A 23,841-nucleotide genomic window follows, 5' to 3' on the forward strand; every position below is an offset into this window, starting at 1 on the left:
TCTTTGGAAGGAAATTAACCTACCCTCCATTTAAACTATAGAAATCACTAGAAATTTTCCTCTGAGCAGTCATTCCAAGCAAAGTGAGTCACTGCCTCTCCACACTTCTATCAACACTGGCCAGGGAATTACCAGGCAGTCCGGTGGATAGGACTCTGTGCTTTCACTGCCGAGGGCACCGTCCAAGGTTCAACCCTTGGTCAGGGAACTGAAATTCCACAAGCCATGCAGCATGGCCAAAAATAACCAAAAAACAAAACATTGGCCAGGGGCAGGTATGAGGCTAAGAACGCTCTAGACAATACAGTACAAAAATTCTGTTACCAGGCCATACAGACAGCAGGACCTGGCACCCAGATGTTTATAAAGAAGAATTCACATGTAACCACACTATCAGAGAAAGTTGGCAATATTAGCACAGAGGAAATATGAAAAGAGAAACAGGTTTAGATGGAGGAAAGGCAACCTTCAGCAGTGTATTAATAAAATGAAACTTTAAGAAGTAATGCATAGAGGGCGGTTCAAGATGGTGAAACAGAAGGACGTGTGCTCATCTCCTCCTGTGAGAGCACCAAAATCAAACAGCAAATAGCTGTTGAACAACCATCAACAGAAGGACACGTCACAAAAATATACCTAGTGTCCAAAGAAAAAGAAGAAGCCACAGCAAGACGGTAGGAGGGGCACAATCGCAATCAAATCAAATCCCATACCTGCCAGGGTGCGTGACCCACAGACAGGAGAACAGAAATACCAAAGACTTTCTCACACTATTGTGAAGATTCTGAACCCCACGTCAGGTTTCCCAGCCTGGGGATCCGACAAAGGGACTGGGAATCCCCAGGGAATCTGGCCTTGAGGGCCAGTGGGATTTGATTAGAGGACTTCCAGAGTACTGAGGGAAACAGACTCCAGTCTTGGAGGGCACAAACAAAATTTTGCATGCACCAAGACCCAGAGGAGAGGAGCAGTGACCCCACAGAAGACTGAAATCAAAACTACCTGCTAGTGTTGGAGGGTCTCCTGTGGAGGCATGGGTCAGCAGGGGCTCACCACAGGCACAGCTGCACTGGAAGGTACTCATTGGCATAAACCCTCTTGGAATTCGCCATTAACCCTACCATAGAGCTCACAGACTCCAGGGCTGGGTCACCTCAGGCCAAACAACTACCAGGGAGGGAGTGCAACCCTACCCATCAGCAGATAATTGGATTAAAGCTTTATTGAGTAAGGCCCTGCCCACCACAGTAAGACCCAATTTTTCCCTGCCAGTCCCTCCCATCAAGAAGCTTATACAAGCCTCTTAGCCTCATCCATCAGAGGTCAGACAGAAGAAGCAGGAAGCAGCAGTCTCATAGCAGCTAAAACAAAAACCATATGACAGAAAGTTAATCAGCATGAAAAAGCAGAAAGTTATGTCTCAGATGAAGAGACAAGATAAAACCCCAGAGAAACAACTCAATGAAGTGGAGACAGGCAACCTTCCAGAAAAAAAATTCAGAATAATGGCAATGAAAAGATGATCTAGGATCTCAGGAAAAGAATGGAGGCCAAGATTGAGAAGATGTAAGAAATGTTTACCAAAGACCTAGAAGAACTAAAGAACAGAGATGAATAATACACTAGAAGGAACCAACAGCAGAATAACTGAGGCAGAAAAACGGATAAATGATCTGGAGGACAGAATGGTGAAAATCACTGCCACAGAACAAAATATAGAAAAAAGAATGAAAAGAAATGAAGACAGCCTAAGAGACCTCTTCGACAACATTAAATGCACCAACATTACATTTTAGGGGTCCCAGAAGAAGAGAGAGAGAAAATATTCGAAGGGATAATAGCTGAAAACTTCCCTAACATGGGAAATGAAATAGTCAATCAAGTCCAGGAAGCACAGAGTCCCAGGAAGGGTAAACCCCAGGAGAAACACCCCAATACACATAGTAATCAAACTGACAAAAATTAAACACAGAGATAAAATATTAAAAGCAACAAGGAAAAACAAATAACATACAAGGGAACTCCCATCAGGCTATCAGCTGATTTCTCAATAGAAACTCCACAAGCCAAAAGGGAATGGCATGATTATTTAAAGTGATGAATGGTAAGAACCTACAACCAAGAATACTCTACCCAGCAAGACTTGCCTTCAGATTTTATGGAGAAATCAGAAGCTTTCCAGACAGACAAAAGTTAAGCGAATTCAGCACCACCAAAACCAGCTTTACAACAAATGCTAAAGGAACTAACTTCTCTAGGCAGGAAACAAAAAAACAAGGAAAAGAAACCCAAGACAGAAAATAAACCCAAGACAATTAAGCAAATGGTAATAGGATCATACATATTGATAATTACCCTAAATGTAAATGGATTAAACGTACCAACCAAAAGACATAGACTGGCTGAGTGGATGAAAACATGTACATATATGCACTTCCACTTACCACATCACTCTGCTTGACCCCCAAATTGTATGTAATTATTTTATATTGTTAAGCTAATCATGTTCCCATTATAGCTTGCAACTGTAGTTATCTTTTTTGTCTGGCTATTGATTATGAAAGCTGATAAACATCTTTTACTATTGTGATTATGTAACTATTATTCACTTACTATCATTGTATTATGATTGGTCAACAGAAAAATAGAACTCTGTATCACCAAAACTAGGATCTAATAGAAAAACCTGTAATCACTTTTTAAAATGCAGATGCATATCAGAATTATCTTGAAATTTTTTGAAAAATACAAATGCTCAGGTATTGCTTTTTTCTCCAGAGCTCCAGATGTTTCTAATGCGCAATCATGTTAAAAACAACTGGACTATATGATGATCTTTTACTTTTATCTAGTCAGTTTCACTTTTTCTAGTTCATATTCAATGCTCCCATTTCATTCAGTTTATGTTTTCCAATTTCTCCATCTCTTTTTTTTTGCTGTCTCTCAAGCCTTTATCAAGTGTAGTAGAAAAGCTTTGTATACATGTAAATATGTATAATATATATTTTAGAAAACTTATGAATTTTTGCCTAAGTAAAAAAATTATGACATTTTGATTCCACTTGTTTGACTTAGTATGAATAGAATGCTAGATTTCTAATTAAAAAATAGATATGCAACAAGCAACAAAGGTTTACTGTATAGTCAAGGGAACTATAGTTAGTATCTTGTAATAACCTATGATGGAAAATAATTTCAAAAATAATATATGTGTATTTGTATAACTGACTCACCTTGCTGTGCACCTAAAACATTGTAAGTCAACTATACTTCAGTAAAATATATATATTATAAAAAAGTAATGCATAATTATAAAAGGATAGAAAGAAGATACTTACCTGATGAGGTTGGATCAAAGGAAGATTTTTTTTTTTATGTAACATATATGAGGTGCCTAGCTCAGTGCATGACACACACTTTCAATAAACAAATTAACCTGGTATAAAAACATGTAGATATATTAAGAATAGGAGAGATCTAAGTAGGCTTATGAAGCAGAAGAAAGGATCCAGCATGAGGGAGACAAAAGCTGCTGTAACTATGAGAGAAGGTCAGGAACCAATTTAAAAAAAAAATGCAATCAATGACACAAGGAAATAGTGCTAACTTTAAAGGAGAAAGTAGATAGCTTCTTATCCCACTAGAATTGAAGAAAGCTCAAAACTGAGAAATTCTGAGATGCACAGAAGACATGATAAGGACTCACTCTGGACAGCCCTAACACTTTCAGCATAAGAACCATGAAGGAAGATTATCTGTAGATGGTAAAGGGAACACACATGGGTTTCAAAGGCAGACGAGAATGAAAACAACTTAGTTGGTTCCCCAACATCTTCCTCTCAGAGATGAAATCAAAGATGGAAAAAGAGCAACATGGTGAGGAAAATAATTATGCATAATCCTTATTTTTGGAAAGTGATAAATTCCTCCCACTAGTCACAACTTTAAAGAAAAATACATACTTGCTTTTTAAAAAAGCTTTTAATTTTGGACCAGTAAAGCATATTAAATAAACCACGGGCAAATTTTTTTTTTTTTTAAAGCAAACAGGTTTTATCCATACAACAGGAGACTAGCACACAATGAAGATGTTAATCAAATGTCAACTGACCAAAAAAATCTATTATAATGCTTTAACTGTTGGGCTCTTTTTCTTTTTTCCAAGCTATACCGTTGAGACATTCTTTTGTTAAGTTATAAAATTCACACTTTACAATGTTTTAAAAGTATTCTTGTTCAAGTAATGGATATCTTTTGTTTTGCTCTGCCTGTGAAGAAAATGAATAATGCAACCATTTTCAACAAAAGTTTTTCCCACCTGGTGCTATTAACTGGTGAATACTTGATGTCCGGGTGACAGCTGTGCTTCGTGATTCCAGACTTGGACTTTCTCCTTTCTTATTACTTTCTGGAGAAGGATCTCGTTGGCTGATTTTAGAACTGGTCACTGTTGTTTTGTTATGACAAATTGTCAATGACTGAGTTTGACTAGTACTTTTTGGCGGACCATTTTGTGAGCTAGATAATACACCCAACTTCTGGCTGCGTAATGTTAAATTCTGAACCTAAGAACCACACAACAAAAAACAAGGATGAAACAGATGGTATTAATTGATGTGGTAATCGCTACCATTATAACAATGACAACATATTTATATTATGCTTTTTTATACATAAAGTTCCAAACACATGAAACAACTAATTAACCCTGAAGGAAAGGGGAGTTGTTATTCTAATTAATAATCATTCCTTAAACATTAAGTGGCAATTTTTTTAAAAGATATGAAGGAAAAGAATCATTAAGAACTAAATAAAAATAGAATATATATACATATTGCAAAAGAACTATGACTAGGAGGAAATTACCCTGTAACATGCTGCATTTTAAAGTTACCAGGTCAGAGACAGTCAAAGGGAAGAAGAAACAGGAAGAGCATTCCAGGCAAAGGGGAAAACTTGAGCCAAGCTGCAGAGGTGGGAGAGCCCAGGACACAGAGGAAGAGTGAGCAATTCCTTCAACTTCACTCTGGAGTTCTCCACGTCAGCACTGAGAAACATTTCAAGCCTACAAGCCCCTCTTAAACTTGTGAGAAATTACTACACACAATTAGGGGAGTGTGAATACAATATTGCTATCTTAATAAAGATCAGAAAAGAGATAACAAACAAGTTACTAGGTCTACAGAGATTATCTATTATCGCTATAGACCTAGAAACTTTTCTATAGTATATATATAATAATAGATAAGCGATTATAAGGGAACACTAACCTTCTAAGAAAACAAATTCATGAAATCACCAAACCCATTGTGATAATTATTAAAAGCATTTCCATTAACTAACTTTAAAGAGTTAGTGAGATTTTGTTGGGATGGTTATGAAACACTCATTTGCCTTGGAGAACTAGGTCTCATGAACTGAAGAGACTGTGCATGGCATTGAAATGCTTTATGTGATGACTCCTATCTGTGCTGTGCTCAGATAGCTGTGTCCCACTTTTGGCGACCCCCTCAACTGTAGCCCGCCAGGCTCCTCTGTCCATCGGATTCTTCAGGCAAGAATATTGGAGTGGGTTGCCATGCCCTCCTCCTGGGGATCTTTCCAAACCACGGATCGATATCAGGTCTCCCACACTGCAGGCAGAGCCACCACAGAAGCCCGACTCCTGTATACACCAGGGCTTCTAATCACACTGCCAGTCAGGATGGTGGCCAAGATTATCCCAATTACTCTCATCTGAGGTTTATAACATTTTAAAACAGTAAGACAGAAAATGCCTCTTCTGGATGCCTAACTTTTTGCCTCTCTGGAATGAACGCACCAAATACATTAATGCTAGGAAGGGAAACTGAAGTATAAGATTCTAGGGTGACAAATATATTGCTGCTTTATGAATGTTCTTCAGTTTCATGTGTGTTTGGTCTCTACAACAGTACCATTAACTGATGCTCTATACCTTCTCTTTTCAAGTGCCAATGCAGTGTTCAGCCAACAGCAGGCGCTAAATAAATGTTTACTTCAGCGCAGTTGAAGTTTTAGTCAGTTCTAAGTTACTGAAAGAATTTTCTAAGTGAGACCATATGGAGCATCTTCTCTGATTTTTGTCAAATATTTCACAGCAATGTACACACACTAAATCACTGCTGTATTACTGAAATTTAACGCAAAAATAAAATATGCTAAAATCTATATTTCTCAGCTTGCCAAAGTCCTCCACTGTCTAGGCCCAAACTGCTTTGAGCCCCTTTTCCCACTATTTCAGTTCACAATCCTCATTTTCTAGCCAAACTGTTCTGCTCATCCTTCTCCAAACACACCTTGCACTTTCTTCACTTAGAGCCCTCGTTCAAATTCCCCTTGCCGCAACACGGTCTCCTGAAGTCCAACACACCGCTCAAGACCAGTAAAATTTCTACTCATTCTCCCAAAGAAACCTCTCCATGTCTCTGGTTAGGAATAATTTATCCTCCTGTCTATACTTTTCCCATAGAATTTGGATCATACTGGCCTATACCACTGACAAGGGTCTAGCTTATTTTAGAATTAGTAATGTCTGTGTCTGTGACATACTGAGGCTCTGACTGGCAGGTTCTCATCTCTGACATTCATTTTTTAATCCCCACAGTTCTGGCTGCAGACGTAACAGAAACTACAGAAGTCTGAGGCATTCTCCAATATGTGATTCCGAAATATGTATGACATGAATTTTGTTAAGTATCTTGTTCTATTTATAGTTTTCTTAAGCTAACACTAAAATTTGTTCATATTTAACCAAAAAAATCTCAACAAATGTCTAGCAGAGGAATATTAAAATCTCTCAGGAAGCAAGGGAAAAATATAAAACTTAACGTGTGCCATAAAGAATACAAAAAGTGGACTACCTAATGATGATTTTCAAAGGCTGAATTATAGCCTGAAAAACAAAACTTTTCTTCAAATTAAAAGAATATTCAAAGCAAACGAAGATTTGACACAATGAACCCTTAACCTGAAGCAGTCCATTTAATATACATTTTTCTTCTAATTTTCCCTTTGTTTTCTGTAGTTCTGAAAGAAAGTGTATGTGTAAATAAAGTATTTTATTTATACAAATGAATAAACTTCAGAATATGGCTTTACTATCTATGGTCATCTTAGCTTAAATATTTACAATAAATTTCAAACATGTAAACTATACTCCTGAAGTATATACAGAGCTAATTGAGCTGTTAATAGAAAAATCACATGTTCAGATATCCTTGACAGAACTTCACTTTTAAAAAGAACCCACCCTTTCTAAGATAAAGAATATTATGGCATCTAATGTCCAACTTTAATTTCATCTGAACTTTTCCTATGATTACTTTGTAGAAACTTTCTGAAAGAGTCTAGGTTTCACACAAAATATTCTTGCTAATTTCACACATCACGTTTTTATAGTGGATTATCCAAATACTCACTTGTTTTAATTTGGACCTAACTATGTGTGAATTATAGCAGCATCTCTTCTTTGCAGATAAGGAAATTAAACGAGTGCTGGCAGAACTGTTTCTAGCTTCTAAATTTAAAAGACTGTTTTCTCCTCAATTCTTACAATATTTCCCTGATAGCCTTAGTAAGATTTCTTACTATTCCATAGCATACTTTTAGTATTATGATAACCTTCTGAAAGTTAGATTTTTTTTTCAAGGTAAGGATACGAGATGGAGCATTTAAAATAGTAAATAAGGCTAAGATAGTCCCAATTTCTTATTTTTTACGGTGTGCTATAAATTTTATTACTAAGGAAAAATTATACTGACTTTTGTCAGTTAAAGAATATTAAAACTTCAAATTTGGCATTTCTCAATCTGAATCAAAATATTTTAAAAACTGCGAGCATATGTTTAAAAATTAACAAAGTGGAACACAAATTCTTCAAAATGAACAGCCCTGAACTTGAGGAAAGTTACCACTGGAATACTCAGATTACTAGAGAGCCACATATCTATAAATATCATATCTGGACCCAAAGAGCTAATTCTATAAATTACTTTGACTATGTTCACATTAAAGATGCTACTAAAGACAATGCAAGATGTTTTCTCCATGAGAACCCACAAAACAGATTGTGCTCTATAGAGAGTTTGTTAATTGTATTTTCCTAATAACTGGTTTATTTTACCTTGGAAACTGCAAATCCTTTAAATGGTTGTGTTTCTCTCTTCACTATTAGCTATGTAAAAGCTAAGAACCAAATTTGTGACTCATCTTTAGACAGTGTGTAACAAAAACAGTAATTAGTAGCACGTGATATTTTATGTGCCAGGCACTATGCTGAGTGTCTATTTATTCCTTGTAACAGCTCTGAGCTATTACTTCCAGTTTAAAGTGAAGAAATTGAAGCTTAGTATAAGTAATAACAGCAGCTAAGATTTAGTGAATGCTAACTAGGTTAACAGAAACTTCTGTTTTTCATTTTATTAACCTATTTAATTCTCATTACAACCCTATGAGGCATTATAATTATTTTACAAATATTTATTTTACTTTATATTGTTGAAACTGAAGTGAAAGTTTAAAGATAGAAAATGAGAAGGTGGTAGAACATGTATTTGAATCCAGAGAATCTGGCTGCAGAGTCCAAACTTATAAACACCATGCTATGACCTGTCCCCAAAATGAATTAACTGGCAAGTGACCAAGTGGCTTACCAAAGTCAGCTTATAAGCCCAGGTCTTCCTATTCTTCCCTTTGCAGAGAAAGTACTAATGAGGATCTATGAGATTCTAGACACTAAACATATATTACTCTTCAACTTAACCCTACAAGTACATATAACCACTAAAGATGTTTGGTAACTTGTCTAAAGTCATACAACTAATAAATGCAGTGGAAATTGAACCCATGTAGCCCATGAACCCATTGAGCCCATGTAGGACTTCATGCACGTAAGTTCAATGGCAACCTAACTCAAGCTCCATGCCACTTTATCATTCTGGAAGCCGATAATGTCTAGCTCTATTAGGTTTTATAAAAAGACAAAAACGGGAAGATAATTACTTCAATAAGTTCACTCCACAAAGAGACATTTAAAGTTTAGAGCCCAAAACATTTTAATGTTAACAAAGGTCTCATTTTGTAAACATGGAAAGTGATGTATACAAGTAAGTTAAGGAACTATAGAGGGTCACATTAACACATTAGGAGAAACCAGAGTTTAACTGATCACCACCTTTATATGCTGATATATGAAAACAGACCTTTATGATTAAAAGAAAGAGATTCCATGAAAAATACTGAAGAATATTACTGCTATCTCATTTTGTACCTTTTACCAGATGATTGAGATTATTAAATTAAAATTACAAAGCCAAGGATGACCTTAGGATATATTAACTTCTGCCACATGCAATCCAAAATGTTAACAATGGAAAAATACAATACAAAATCGTATCATACAATATAAAAGTCTATTCAACAGCTTTAATTTAAAATGTACTCAATTTCATTCATTTTTATTAACCTGAGGTGTAACTTACATACAATAAAATGAATGAACCAGTGCATTAAGTTTTGACATATGTATACATCATGTTACCACCACCCCAATTAAAATATAGAACATTCCTTTCACTCATGCCCCTTCCCAGTCCATCTCCTCCACCTTCTGCTCTAGGTATCACAAATCCATTTTTTTTCCCACTATAGATTAGTTCTGCCTGTTCTGGAATTCATATAAATTAAGTCACAAAGCATGCACTCTCTGATATCTGGCTTCTTTCACTATTATAATGTTTCTGAGATGCATCAGTAGTCTGTTCCTTTTTATTTCTGAGCAATATTCCACAATATGTTTACCCATTCACCACTTAAAGCAGACTAAGTTACTTCCAATTTGGGGCTATTCTCAATAGAGCTGCTATGAACACTCATTTAAATATCTTTATGTGGATATATGTTTTCAAATCTCTCAGGGTAAACATCTAGAAGTGGAATTGCTGGGTCACACGTTAAGCATATATTTAACTTTACATGTGGTAGTATGGCTGCACCACATTCTTGCCAAACATGGTATTTTCAGTTTCCTTCATTTCAGCCTTTCTAGTGAGTCTATAGTGATACTGTGGTTTTGGTTTACATTTCTAGAAAGATTAATAATGTTGAGCATTTTTTTCATGTGCTTATTGGCCTTCTGCTTATCCTCTTTTGTGAAGTGTTAAATCTTTTGACCATTTTTAACTAAACTGTTCAAGATCTCATTGAGTTTTACACCTATTTTACATATTCCCAATATATGTCCTTTGTCAGACATATATATATATATATATTAGTGAACATTTCCCCTCAGTCTGTAGCTTGCCTCTTCATTTTTGTAGCAATGTCTTTTGAAGAACAGTTTTTAAATTTTGATAAAATCCGATTTATCATTATTTTCTCTTCTGGCTAATTCTTTTTGTGTCCTATCTGAGAAAGCTTTGCCTACCCTAGAGCTGTAAAACTATCTCCTATGTCTTCTAGAGGTTTAATAGTTTCATCTTTTGTCTTCAGGTCTACATTCTAGTTCTATTTTATTTTTGTGAATGGTGTAAGGTGAAAATTATTTTTCCATAGAACCAAACAAATATAAACAAAAAATTGAGTAATATCCTACTCAATTTTTTAAATTTAAAATTTATCCAACGCTATTTTTTAAATTTAAAATTTATCATTTTTAAATTCAAAAGCCATCCTGACTTAGTTATTACTTAACTGCTTGCAAAGGAAACTGAAGAATACATCTCACATAAAAGAAGCAGATCTGCATTATAATAAAACTGAACATTAAATGTCATAGCAAAAACACATTAACTTCACTAATGTCAAATAACCTAAATATCCATGTTTCGTGGCATTATAATTTCTACAGAACCAAAAAATGTTCCTGAAGTTCTCACTATATTCAATGTTAATCTGAAATGTATGACAAAAAGCACTGAAACCATCAGTAACTTAAACACAAATGTACGTTTATCTTTAACCTGAAGACCCAGACCTTAGAGTACCAACTTATGAAGCTAGACAAGCTCACCTGAGTAGCTGCAGACTGACAGGAAGATGACGATGACGACGAGACAACAGGAATGTCAGACTGTACAGCAGCCACAGTGGTAGCGGGTGTGAAAATCAGCTGTACAGACAGAAAAACCAAAAAAATACCCTAAGACAAAAGAACATGTCCCACACACGATGCAGGCAAGAGAGACTGAAATTTGTGACAGAAAGACAATGCAGATTAGGACTGTCTCCTACGCAAAAGGTTTTACATGACAAGGAGAAGTTTTTGATAATAGAGAACTCAAAAGGAAAAAAAAGAAAAAACCATAAACATTTCTCAAACAGTTCATGATTCTGATGAGTAGAAAATAAATCAGTGCTCAAAAAAGAAAATGTATTTTAGCAATATAAAATCCACATACCAAATTTTTCCCCAAGTAAACTATTAAACTTTTCCTAACTCAAAACTATTGTGGCAGGATTCCTAAAATGGAAGTTGTAATAGACAATCATTGTCACTGCTCTTGAATCCAAATTAAATTTCAGTGAGAAACATGAAAAGAAACACCAAAAAGTCTTTTCAGTCCTCTTTACCCGCAAAGGATAACTATGACACATACTATACTATAATATTTCACTCACCTACACAGGATCTGTGTGTAGTACAAACCTAGGTTGCTCTTGATTTTAAAAGTATTTCTTTACAAATAGTCATTCTAAGTGTAAATGCCACAATGTGTCAAAATTCAACAACAAAACAGCTTGCAAAAAAAACTTTACATCAAAAAAAAAGACATACTCAATTTAATTATCACCATCTGTTTAATTTTTTAATACTGAAACAGAATGCCATTAATTTAAAAAGGCAATACAATCCACTTAGAGATTACCCAATCCAACTTAGTAAATTATGACAGTTGTTTCAAAGAACCTGTGAATATCTCAAAATTGCATCAAAAGTTATACAATTCCTCAAAAACCATTTTGGTTTAAAATTATCAATTAAGGGATCTTTTAAACTTCAGTTCTTTACATACTAAATTTAAGTGAATTAAACAACAAAGTATAACTTTCACAAGAATGATTCAATACAAACAGCTACAAGCACTAAACCTAAAACGATGTTCTATCTAGCATGAACCATATGAAACTGCTAGTTTTAAAGGTTAAAAACAGCCGAATAGCAATCATTTCAAATGGTTTCCCTAATTTTGAAGCGTGTGTGTGTGCTAAGTCGCTTCAGTCGTGTTCGACTCTCTGCGACCCTATGGACTGCAGCCCACCAGGCTCCTCTGTCCATGGGATTCTCCAGGCAATAATACTGGAGTGAGTTGCCATGCCCTTCTCCAGGGGATCCTCCCGACCCAGGGATCTAACCCCGTCTCTGACCTCTCCTGCATTAGCAGGTGGGTTCTTTACCACTAGAGCCACCTGGGAAGCCCAATTCTGAAGCTTATTATTGATTAAATAAGATCTCATGGGGGAGGGGGAGGACAACCAGAAATATGGTCATGTCTACTTAACAGTCTGTAAAAAAGAGGGTCATTATCACTGCTTCCCATTAGAAATATGGTGGAAACTTTGTTTGCAATTTTAGTGAAGAATTGGGAATCCAGATATATATTCAGTTCACTGGATATAAAAATATAAATAAATTCCTATCAGGGATAAAGCTCTTCTCTAGAAATCTGTAAAGACATCAGATAAAGTAAATGTCAACCAATTTTTATATTCCTTAAAGCTCAACAAGTAAATCAGGAAATAAGTAGCCAAATTAACATTCTTATATTAACCAAAGATCAAAGTGATCATAAGAATATAAATCAGCTTGTAGATATGAAGATGGGAATAACCAAAGTTAAGACTCATCTGGTAAATTATCAAGAACTCCAATCCAGCTTTCAGAAGATTCCACAATATAAACTGTAATTAACAGTTAAAACCATGTTTTTAATGTTTAACGATTTCATCAAATCTAAAATGTCAAAGATACAGTGATTTTATATATCACTATAAGAACCAACTATAAGATGCCAATTATACAATGCATCTCAGTTTTGAGATGTTATAATATGAAAAAAGGTTTGAAATCAAAGAAATTTGATATTAAAAAATAAGTCACTCATGTTACAGAATGTTAGCTACATCAAGAAGGCCTACTAATTTAAAGTAGAATTTTTCATGGCATAAACGTGTAGAGTTAAATCACATACACACAAAAAAATTGTTAAACATTCCTTAAGTATTAAAAATGCCTCCTACTGCATCAAATCAAGAAACATTTTGATCTCTCTCAAGTTTTTAAACACTGAAAAAATCTGGTAGCTCGTATCTTACCATTTGAGCTCGGAGATACATTTGAGCTTGGCTTGCCGTTAGGGTAGGGGAGGTACTCCCTAGTAACATAGTCTGTTGGGTAATACTGCCACTGGTAGAACTGGAAGCCTGGGAACGGCTTATTAACTGTGCAGGTGTAGGAGAAGTAGAGAGGTTGATCTAAGGAAGAAAACATATCAGGTCATAGGCTTCCATTTCTTGCTTCCATGTCATTGAATTTCACCAAGTTGCAGTTAGGCAATCAATGGTATATATTGTGGCTAAGGAACCTAAGAGAGGGCTTCATCTTTGACAGATCTGTCAGTTCTTAGGTGATTATTTGCACATACGCAAACAGCAGCCATGTACGGGTTAGTAATCAGGACAATTTTTAAGGATATTCTCATTGTGTTTCATAAGACTCCAACATCTTAAAATATCATTTCTACTACTTCCCCAAAATTAGGGCTATTGTTCCATTATTTCAATATTCCACTTAATAATTTAAAACACCTGAATCGACAGTTTATACTATTTTGTCATGTTCTGTCACATTTTGAGGGATTTCTGAAACAAAAGTTAAAACACAGATAATCCATTCACATGTATAAAAACATACACAGAGCTAGTATAATCTCTTTCAAAAGTTCTAAGAACAGAATTGTTACTTGTCATATAGATGAAAAACTCCTTAATACTGGTTATTAGATTAAACTATAAAAACTAAAACTGTTGTTAAAGAATAAACTAGTGCATGGTCTAACTCTAGGCTGTAAAAGAGACTAGTAACTAGTTTCATCTGTGAAGGCAAACTGGGTAGGACAGATAGGGAACAGGGCAAAGGGACACATGTAAACCACTACATCACATATTATCCACTTAAAAAATATTTTTAACGATAATTAAAAATCCAACCTCTGGAGAAGGGAATGGCAACCCACTCCAGTATTCTTGCCTGGAAAATCTCATGACAAATAAGCCTGGTGGGCTACAGTCTATGGCATTGCAGAGTCGGACACAACTTAGCAACTGAACAACACCACCACACAAGCAGGCAGATAGTGATTTGGGGAAATAGTTCCTGATGGAAATGTGACATAAAATGAAGACTGAAGTGACCGAGCAATATAGAATACAGAGTTTTGTAAGAAATTAACATTTGTGTACAGAATAATAATTGCAAATATTCAAACAATAAAGTCCATGGCTAAAGGAAAAAGAAATCCAACCTCAAATTCTTTTTATGGACAATGCAGAAAGTAAAATTAAGAAATTAAAAAATAAGTTTATTAGACTTCTGATTCAAGGAACAAGGCAGACTGAACTAATATATCCATGTGCCCAAATGTACTCACTGAAAAGGAAGATCAACAAGAAAAATCATAATAATATACAGCTGAACCCAAAAAAGGGGAGGGGAAAGGGAAATTCCCAGGAGCCAGAAAGGAAGAAACTCCGATACAGGATCCAAGTAACAGCAAGGCAACCTAGGGCGATACTGGCCCACAGAGTTAGAAGACCTGACTTTGAGCCTATTTCACGGGGGACCTAGCAGTAAATCTCCTTCTGAGCCAATATCCTCAAAAGGGCTCCTCAATATGTGAAAAGAAGCTGGGAAAGCTCTGCCCACACATCCTTAAAAGCAGCAAGAAAGCTTGTTTGTTATATGCCCCATTCCCAGTGGAAGGAGAGAGGTTCTTATGAGAATCAAAACTCCAGGCTTGTGCCATACAGGGGTACACTACCTGCACAGTTTCATAATCTACCCCAAAACATCAGCATTTGTACTAAACCAGGACATCTGTTAACCTCAACAAGTGACTGGAGGGAGCTGAGTGAAGGTTATACAGGGGATCTCTCTGTACTGTTTCTGTTAACTTCTTGAGTCTGTAATTTTTTAAGAATAGAAAAGTTAAGAAAACTGCACAGTGGGTACATGAATTGGTTAAATTCTTGAAATTCATTTGTATCTTTTAAGTATTTCTTAATTTTAATAAAATATTGTCCATGGAATTTTCCAGGCAAGAATACTGGAACAGATTCCCATTTCCTACCACAGGGAATCCTCTAGATCCAAGGATATAACCGGCATCTCTTGTGTCTCCCCTGCTTGGCAGGTGGAGTCTTTACCACTCACCTGCAAAGCCCAACTTAAATCTGTAATTCAGTGCATAAATACAAGTAATAACATATAAAAAATTATTCTATAATCTGGCTTTTATTCCCAGCACACCACTAAAATCCCATTAGCAAAAATCACCACTGCCTTACGACCAATTCAATGGATTCTTCTTAGAAATCTTCTTTTTCAGTCTTCTTTACGGGCTCTTTCTAGCCCATCCCCAAACTCTTCATCCTTTGTTCCCAACACTTTTCCTCATCAATTCCTAGATTATCCTCTCTACTCCCATAGTTTGGAATAATTCAATCCTAAAGACGCTCAATCCTTCATGACAAATCCTTCCTCTCCAGGTCCAAATAAGTAACAGAATACATTAAGTAACAATACATCTTTCTGGATGTTTCTTAAACTGACTCAAACCCAACATGTTCAATTACCAAACTCATTATCATTCCTCCTTAAACCAGTTTCTCCTCAAATGGCCACTGACATCGTCTAACAACTCCCCAAGACAGACTATCTGGAAGTCATCGTAATTTCTCCCTCTCCTATAACTCACACACAGAATCAGTCACATATCTTACTGTTTCTACACCTCTATCTTCCTCAATTTCATTCTGATTTTGAATCACTTTGAGTCTCTGAGCCCACAGCACTTCCAGCTACTTTACCAGCTGCAAACTGATCTCCCTGCTTGGAATATTATCTCCTCTGACTTGCCAGATAATCCTTCCCTGATTTTAATTAAAAAATATTAATTAACCATTTAAAAATCTCTGATAACATTCAAACTCCCCTGACTATTGCTCTAGTATCATCTCTTTCTGCTCCTCCATACAAACCCTTCACATTAGTCATATGAAGCTATTGACAATGTCGTAACGTCTCAGGCCTCTGTGGCCTGGTAACAATGCTCCGGACTTAACTGAGCATTACCTATGACTATGTGCCACACCTCTTCCCCACCCCATGTAGTAAATAACTCCCTCTCAAAAATCACCTGCTAAGCTTTTTAAGGCATCCCTATACCCCACAGTACAACTGACTATTCCCTCTCCCTTTATGCCTGTTATCTTCTATAACTTCCATACTTCTGGCACATACTTCTATCTCACTCGTCTAAACAATGATTATTTTAAGAGTGAGGCCCATGTGTTATTTATCTTCATATATTCAATATCTATAAGACAGCCTTCAATAAATGTTAATTAACTTAATGAATGCCATGTTATTTTAAGGCATACTTCATACTTTAAATGTATATAAGCTTATCACACAGAGTGAGCATGCGTGTGTCTAAGAAGAAAAATCAACTCTGGTACAGCCCCTAACAAAACACAGTAAAAATGTAGGTAGTGTGGTGATACTAGTTTCACCTCTACTTTTGATGTGCTATATAATAAATTATTAATAACCCCCGACAGAAAACATATTCTTTTCCTACACCACTCCACAAACGTTTTTGGATAAACCCTTGCCCCAAAGATTAATTCACTTAGCAGAATAAAACTGGTCCATGTTTTCTGACTCATTTTGGCATACAGGGTACTTTCCTATACCCTGGGAGCTTGTTAATTTGGGTCACTCTACAGTAATAATGCCTTGCCACTTTTTTCCAGTCAGTGATTCTTAAAAAATAAATAAATAAAAAAGGAAAGTAGGTAGGTAGGCAGGAAGGAAGATACTCTAATAAAAGACAGACCACACACTCTTTAAACAAAAATGTAAGAGTCTTCTTAAAAACTGACTGGCTGATAGCTAAAGTGCCTGAGAATACTCTGTAAGGAAGTAGAACAAAAAGTATTTACAAATAGAATGCTTTCTTTTTCTTAAAAAAGAAAAAAAGGAACTAAGAAAACTAAACAGTAACCTCCGAGCCACCTGCATTTCACTTTGTCGAAGTTGTGAGATCAAAGAACAAATGTTTATTTTTAAGTTCCAGATGGCAAGCACCATTTCAGTGTCTACTAATGAAGGCATAATCCATAAGGGCCAAGATCAGCATCCAACCCTGCAAGAAATCCTTTCCTTTCCAGAACTGATATGCTCTCCCCTATTTTCCACTCTGCTCATCTAAACCAGATGCCCTAAACTCTTTGCATCTTCTCTGTCACTTCTATTTCAACATTCATAATTCTCTTTCATTTTAAAGCCTTGGCCAATCCTGTCACCTCACAACCCATCCCCACACTCCATAAAAGAACTTATTTCTTTAGCCTTATTACTGGAAGCTCTCCCTCTACCGACACTACAAGTCACCAAAGGAAACCAAATCTGCCAAGAAAAGCTATGGAACTTCCAATCACTCCTTGGTGCCCCCAATAGGAGGTTACACAGAGTACTCCCTGAAACCAAAGCCTATCTGAGACCACTACAGCCATTTGACTGATCAGAATCCATAAGGTGTATCTACAGAGAGACATGGTACACTGATATTAGAAGGCTGATATATGTCTATATTCAATAGCATGAAAGTATTTTTATGACCTATTGCTAAGTGAAAAAAATTGTAGAACATGTAGAATATAATCTACTTACATAATTACATACCAGTATCTGCATGTATGGATATATACATACATGTGGAAAACATGTTGAGAGAAATGGCTACACTATATATACATACAATAATGCATACTCATAAACTATATTTGATTATATTTGATATCAATATATACACATACACACATATTTGGAAGAACAGTCACCAAAATGCTAGAGGTAAATCATCCCTACTAGGGGTAAAATTTGGGAATGATTTATATTTTCTTTTTCAAAGTTTTTGTCTTTTCTATGTAGGTATTAACTTTAGAATCAGAGAGGAAATGTTTTCCTTTCTTTTATATTTAGTATATTATTTTGTTTTTATCACATTAAAGCAGCATATAAATTTTCTTGACTCATTCAGTGGGAATTTGTATGTGAGTAATTCAGATACCCAGAAGTATAAATTACATAGAAATTTCAAGTAATAGTACCTATCCATGAAGGATTTCCTTTTTAAGAGACCATATATTTTAATAATGAAGTGAAGTAAAATGCCTATCCTATTTATTATAGAAAATCATTATTTCCACTTTCTGCAATACAAGCTATAAAAACAGTAGCAAATCAATCAAACAAAAAACTTCATGACCTCCTAACTGCCCTCAGACTTTGACACCCTAAAAAAGTTGCAACCCTGAAAACAATTAAAACACTGGAAATAATGGCCCAGCAACAGAAATGGTTACATAAGATAGTGCAGCCATACTGTGTGCAACACTACACAGTAGCTCAAGTAGCTGAGTGAGGTAAAAAGCTCTGAAGACACAGTTAAGTATAAAAACCAAACACAGAATACCTACCTGTGTTTATGATGTGTTTAAAAAATTGTATATTAAACACATATGCACACACTTCTTACACTATTAATGTTCTTAATGTATAAATAAAGACCTGAAAAGATATCCAGCAAACTGAGGAGACAGAAGGACTGAAGGGGAAAGAAAGAGGCTGAAGAGGACTTAACACTTTTTTACTTTATCTGCGCTACTGGAATATTTTATAAGAATCCAGTATAACTGCTCACAATCATACAAATATGCAATCTACAGTTTTATTTTAGACTGCTGGTAAGTTGTTGAGTAGGTTTCTAACTATCAGTTAAAATTAAATATTTTCAGAATCCTTGAAAACAATGAGCTTTAAAACTTAAAATACCTTCTAAAATTAACAGAAGATAAGTATCTATGGCTTTAAGCAAGTAATTTTCCCTCAGATAAATTCATAATGAATTCATTTGATATGTAATTGATCTGATTTAGACATTTTTTTAAGAAAACTGATCATTTATACGGTTCTTTATCTGAAAACAATCTCACCAATAAGTACACTCTTAGGAAATTTTTTAAAAGAGCATTACTAGATAGAAAGACACATAACATTCAATGCAAGTTTACTTATAACAACAAGAAAAGAAAATAGAAAAGTTAAAATTGCCAGGAAGCAGAAAATAGTTGTTTTTTTTTAAGTAGAATATTATGTAGTCATTAAAAGTCATGTTGATAAAACAATAAATACTGAAGATAATGGGCTTCCCTGATAGTTCAGTTGGTAAAGAATTTTCCTGCAATGCAGTAGACCTGGGTTCAATCCCTGGATTGGGGAGATCCCCCTGAGAAGGGAAAAGCTACCCACTCCAATATTCTGGCCTGGAGAATTCCATAGACTATACAGTCCATGGGATCGCAGAGTCGGGCATGACTGAGCGACTTGCACTTCACTGAAGATAATGGTCTGAGCACACCCATCTGCTTCTCCCTCCTACTAAAACCCACTGAAATACCAATTAATACAATAACAAAAATGATCAGGGGCAACAAAAGTACAAATTCAGACTGTGGGACAAGTGATCTGAGCTGTTTTAAAAAAAAAAAAAAGGAGGAGGGAACAGGGGACTTTTTATACTAAAGGAAAACAGGACATTCACATGAATGTGTGAGCCTTAACTAAATCCTGGGAAAATGTATTCTGGAGACTACTGAGGGAATCCAAATATGCAGCATATACTAGATATTGTCTCGATATTAAATTTCTTAGGTGTGGTATGGGGCTGTGGTTATGTAAGACAATCTCCCTCCTGGATAACACACGCTAAGTACTTGGGACTGAAGTGTCATGATGTCTTCAACTTAATTCAAAAATGGTCAGGAAAGCAGTGTATAAACAGAGAGGAACTTAACAACTGGTGTAGACAGCTACATTAAGAGTACACAAGGGTCAATGCTTAATCTTACCATTTTTCTGCGGGTTTAAATGTTTTTTCCAAAAAGAACTTGGGGGATTAAAAAAAAAAAACAGTATCAGAGAAAACACACATACAGCAGGGAGAGAGAGAGGAGGGTACCATCTGCATTTCTGTAAGACCTAAAATGATGGGCTCATACTAATGGATAAAACAGAGAAAGAAGCTATAATCCAGATACAGCAGGAAACAGATTAGAGTGGATTTAGACTTAGAATTTAGACATGAAAGCAGAGGCAAGAAATGGAGCCAAAAACTGAAGGATTTTATCTACAGGTCTGTCTAGAAAATAGACTTACCATACATAACCCCAACCCACTCCCATGTAGAACAGGCACTAAGACCTAGAAAGGAAGGGGACTTCTCTAAAAGTCAAGGAACTGTCAAGGAAAGGCTAGGCTTCTAGAGTGGATACTCTGAACCTGGAAGTAAAACTCCCCTTACTCTGAAACTACTGGCTCACCAGCCTAATAGCCAGCTTCTAACCTGTATACCTTCAATTCTAAGTCTGCCAAAGATATATCCTTCCCACTGTGACCACTAATGCTATTTCCACCTACCAAGACAGAAATCTTAATCGGTCTTTCAACTGAGGAAAGGGAAAGAGGCCTGTTAGGGGCAGACTTATCTTCAGAGCAGTGGAAGAAATCCATGCTGATTAATTTATATCATCATCTACTCTTAAATATAAACAGAAAACCAAGCATTTTAAGAGAACACTGCTTTCTAAGAGAAAAACCAACAGCATGAAAGGAAAAGACCAAAATAGTTTCTAAGGAATATAAATGATTCAAGAAAAAAAATTTTGAAATCTGGTAACAGAGATCTAAATATTTCATCCATAACAGAAAAACAGGATTCTAGGAAAAATAAGAAAATGCTCTTAGAAATTGGAAATACGAAGGCTAAACTAAAATTTTCTTTTAAATGTAAAAAGAAAGGGTTAAGGGGGGGGGGGGCGGCAAGGAAGTATGTCATGACAATAAAAAGATAAAGACAGAAAATAAGTAAAAAGCTAAACAAAGTAAAGGTTCAATCCAGAAAGACCAATATCCAACTAAGAAGTTCCAGAAACAGAGGACAGAGAAAAACAGAAGGAAAGAAATTTTTGTTAAGACTTTTTTAGTTTCATACATATGAACACTAAGTTTCACAGTAAGAGGGTCCAAAAAGTGTCCTGAACACAATGACATCTAGACAGCCTTCATGAAACTCCAGAAAAACTAAACAGGCACACTTAAAAACCTGAAGGGAAGAAGTACCAGTTAGTGATAAGACTTAAATCAGCCTTTTCTTTGGTCATGCTAAAAATTTGAAAACAATGGTCCCTGCTTTCAAGTTTCCTAAGAAAAATCATTTTCAATATAGAATTTATATACAAATAATTATTAAAAAGGTATAGGGGAGGGAATTTTTAGGCCTACAAATGTTCCAAATTTACAAGCAATTTTTTAGAATATACTCCAGTAAAACAAAACTCCTATCACAGTGTTCTTTGACTATTTATATGTCTGCAGACTATATCCAATTGAAGGCAAAAGGAGAAGAGGGCAGCAGAGGATGAGATGGTTGGATGGCATCACCAGCTCGATGGACATGAGTTTGAGCAGGCTCTGGGAGATGTAGAGGGACAGGCAGGCCTGGCATGCTGCAGTCCATGGGGTTGCAAAGAGTGGTACACAATTTAGCAACTGAACAACAAGACTATATCCACTGTACTCTAAGACCTTCGTTCACTTCAGATCCTTGGCACCTACCACAATGCCTGGCACCAAGTAGGTATTCAGGAAGGAAACACTGCACAGAGAATCCTCAAGAGACTAACACAGAATCCCATTCAGGAATGAATCTCCAAAACTAAGCTCTGCTATTTCAGGATCATGAGCTCAGGACTGAGTCCTCTTCTCTCAAATTCCATGTATTTTTTAAAGCTCAGCTTAAGTCCCATACAAAAAGCCTTCTTCAACTACCCAATCCCCAAAGATCTCTTTTCTGTTAACTCCCACAGAATTTATCACTTGATTATATACTGCTACATTGTTTACTGTTTGATACGTCTAGGCACACTGTGTCTGAGGGAAGCGACTTGGACTCACGTGCACCCCAGGGCAACTAGCACAGCATAACACAAGAAACCTGATAACTAGCTGTCTGCTCAAAACTAGCAATGAAACAATCTCATCACTGAGGTGAGGACTTAGACTGTCTTCTACAATGCAATTTCAGGCAATCAGAATATATCCTAAAATGATTCTCTGCACTGAAGATAAACCACTTGCAGTAATAAAGAATTAAAATTAATAACTATGTATTGCATACTCTAGTTGATGATTATAATTAAACTTCATCTTTCAACAAATATTTATTACATACCTACTATGAGATATGCATTATTTTTCATAACACATATAAAACTATTTTAAAAAACCCTGACTAAACCTTATTTAACATTTAAACCACTGGTTCTCTCTTTTTTTTAAACAGTACCCTTTCTTCACACATTAACTTATTCAGAATTCTCAGGTTCGAACAGATTACAGAACTGTTCTGTGGTAACAGAAGTTGATGGGAAGGCTCAGAGCCCCATCTCTCTTAGCCTGCTGAGGCTGCCTTAACAAGGTGCCAGACTAGGTAGCTCTAACAGAAATTTACTTCCCACAGTTCTAGAGGCTAAGGAAGTCCAAGATCAAGATGCCAGCCAATTCAGTTTCTGGTAAGAGCTCTCTGCTGGCTTGCAGGTGGCCACCTTCTCACTGTGTCCTCTCAGCAGAGAGAGGGACACATTTATGTGTCCATTTCTGGTGTCTCTTCCTCTGATAAAGACACCAGGTTCACTGGATCAGAGCTCCACACTTATGACCTCACTTAACCTTAATCACCTCCTTAAATGGAGAAGGGAATGGCAATCCACTCCAGTATTCTTGCCTGGAGAATTCCATGGACCGAGGAACCTGGCAGGCTATATAGTCCATGGGATTGCAAAAGAGTAGGACACAACTGAGCAACTAACACACCTCCTTAAAAGCCCTGTTTCTAATATAGTCACATGTGGGTTTAAAACTTCAACATACCAATTTGGGAGGGAAAGAATTCAGTGCACATTCAGGTTCATCTCCTGAAACTTCTCCTTGATCTAAACCCAGGAACATATGGATGAAAAGACTAAAAACCATCTAATTAGACAACTTAATTTTATATGAAAGAAAAGTGGGGTGTAAGGAGGTTAATGACTTGCCCTAAGTCATTTAGTCACAAAATTAAGACTAGAAGCTAGGTCCCTCATGTCCTCCTTCCTACCAAACTCTCTCATAATACTCCACAATGGGTAGTAAAGTCATCAGGTACCCTGGTGACTGGAAATGTCAATGAGATGTACAAGACATCACTAAGTCACCAGTCCTGCCAATAGCCATTTGGCTATATGAACTCCAAACTCATATAGCCAATGTCTACTCAACATGTATGGGTGGGTGTCTAACACACATCTTGTCTAAAACCAAACTCCTGATTTTCTTTTCCAACACCTTCTTTGGCAGATCGTTCCAGGCGCTCAGGCCAAAATACTACAGTTTATCGGTGACTGTTTACCTTTCCTCACACTTTTAGTCAATCCCTCAGCACA

At 36.1% G+C, this 23,841-nt stretch overlaps 1 protein-coding gene across 29 annotated transcripts in view; it reads right to left on the reverse strand.

Moving 5' to 3' along the window:
* The window catches only part of PHC3 (polyhomeotic homolog 3), a 74,367-nt gene that overhangs the window by 36,960 nt on the left and 13,566 nt on the right, over positions 1–23,841 (reverse strand). For 14 of the 29 annotated variants that reach the window (XR_014077047.1, XR_014077048.1, XR_014077042.1 and 11 more), the window contains exons 5-7: positions 13,333–13,491; positions 11,030–11,128; positions 4,319–4,565 (exon numbers count right to left, since the gene is read on the reverse strand). Coding sequence is in view for 16 of the 29 variants with exons in the window: in XM_081570845.1 (XP_081426971.1) it covers positions 4,319–4,565; positions 11,030–11,128; positions 13,333–13,491 (505 nt within the window). In the remaining 13 variants the exon portion in view is untranslated. The remainder of the gene's footprint in view (positions 1–4,318; positions 4,566–11,029; positions 11,129–13,332; positions 13,492–23,841) is intronic. The other 15 variants (XR_014077052.1, XR_014077053.1, XR_014077051.1 and 12 more) reach the window with 2 other exon arrangements.

The sequence above is a fragment of the Giraffa tippelskirchi genome, chromosome 2, assembly GCF_054371585.1.
Source record: "Giraffa tippelskirchi isolate mGirTip1 chromosome 2, T2T-mGirTip1v1.2.pri, whole genome shotgun sequence".
Lineage (NCBI taxonomy): Eukaryota > Metazoa > Chordata > Mammalia > Artiodactyla > Giraffidae > Giraffa > Giraffa tippelskirchi.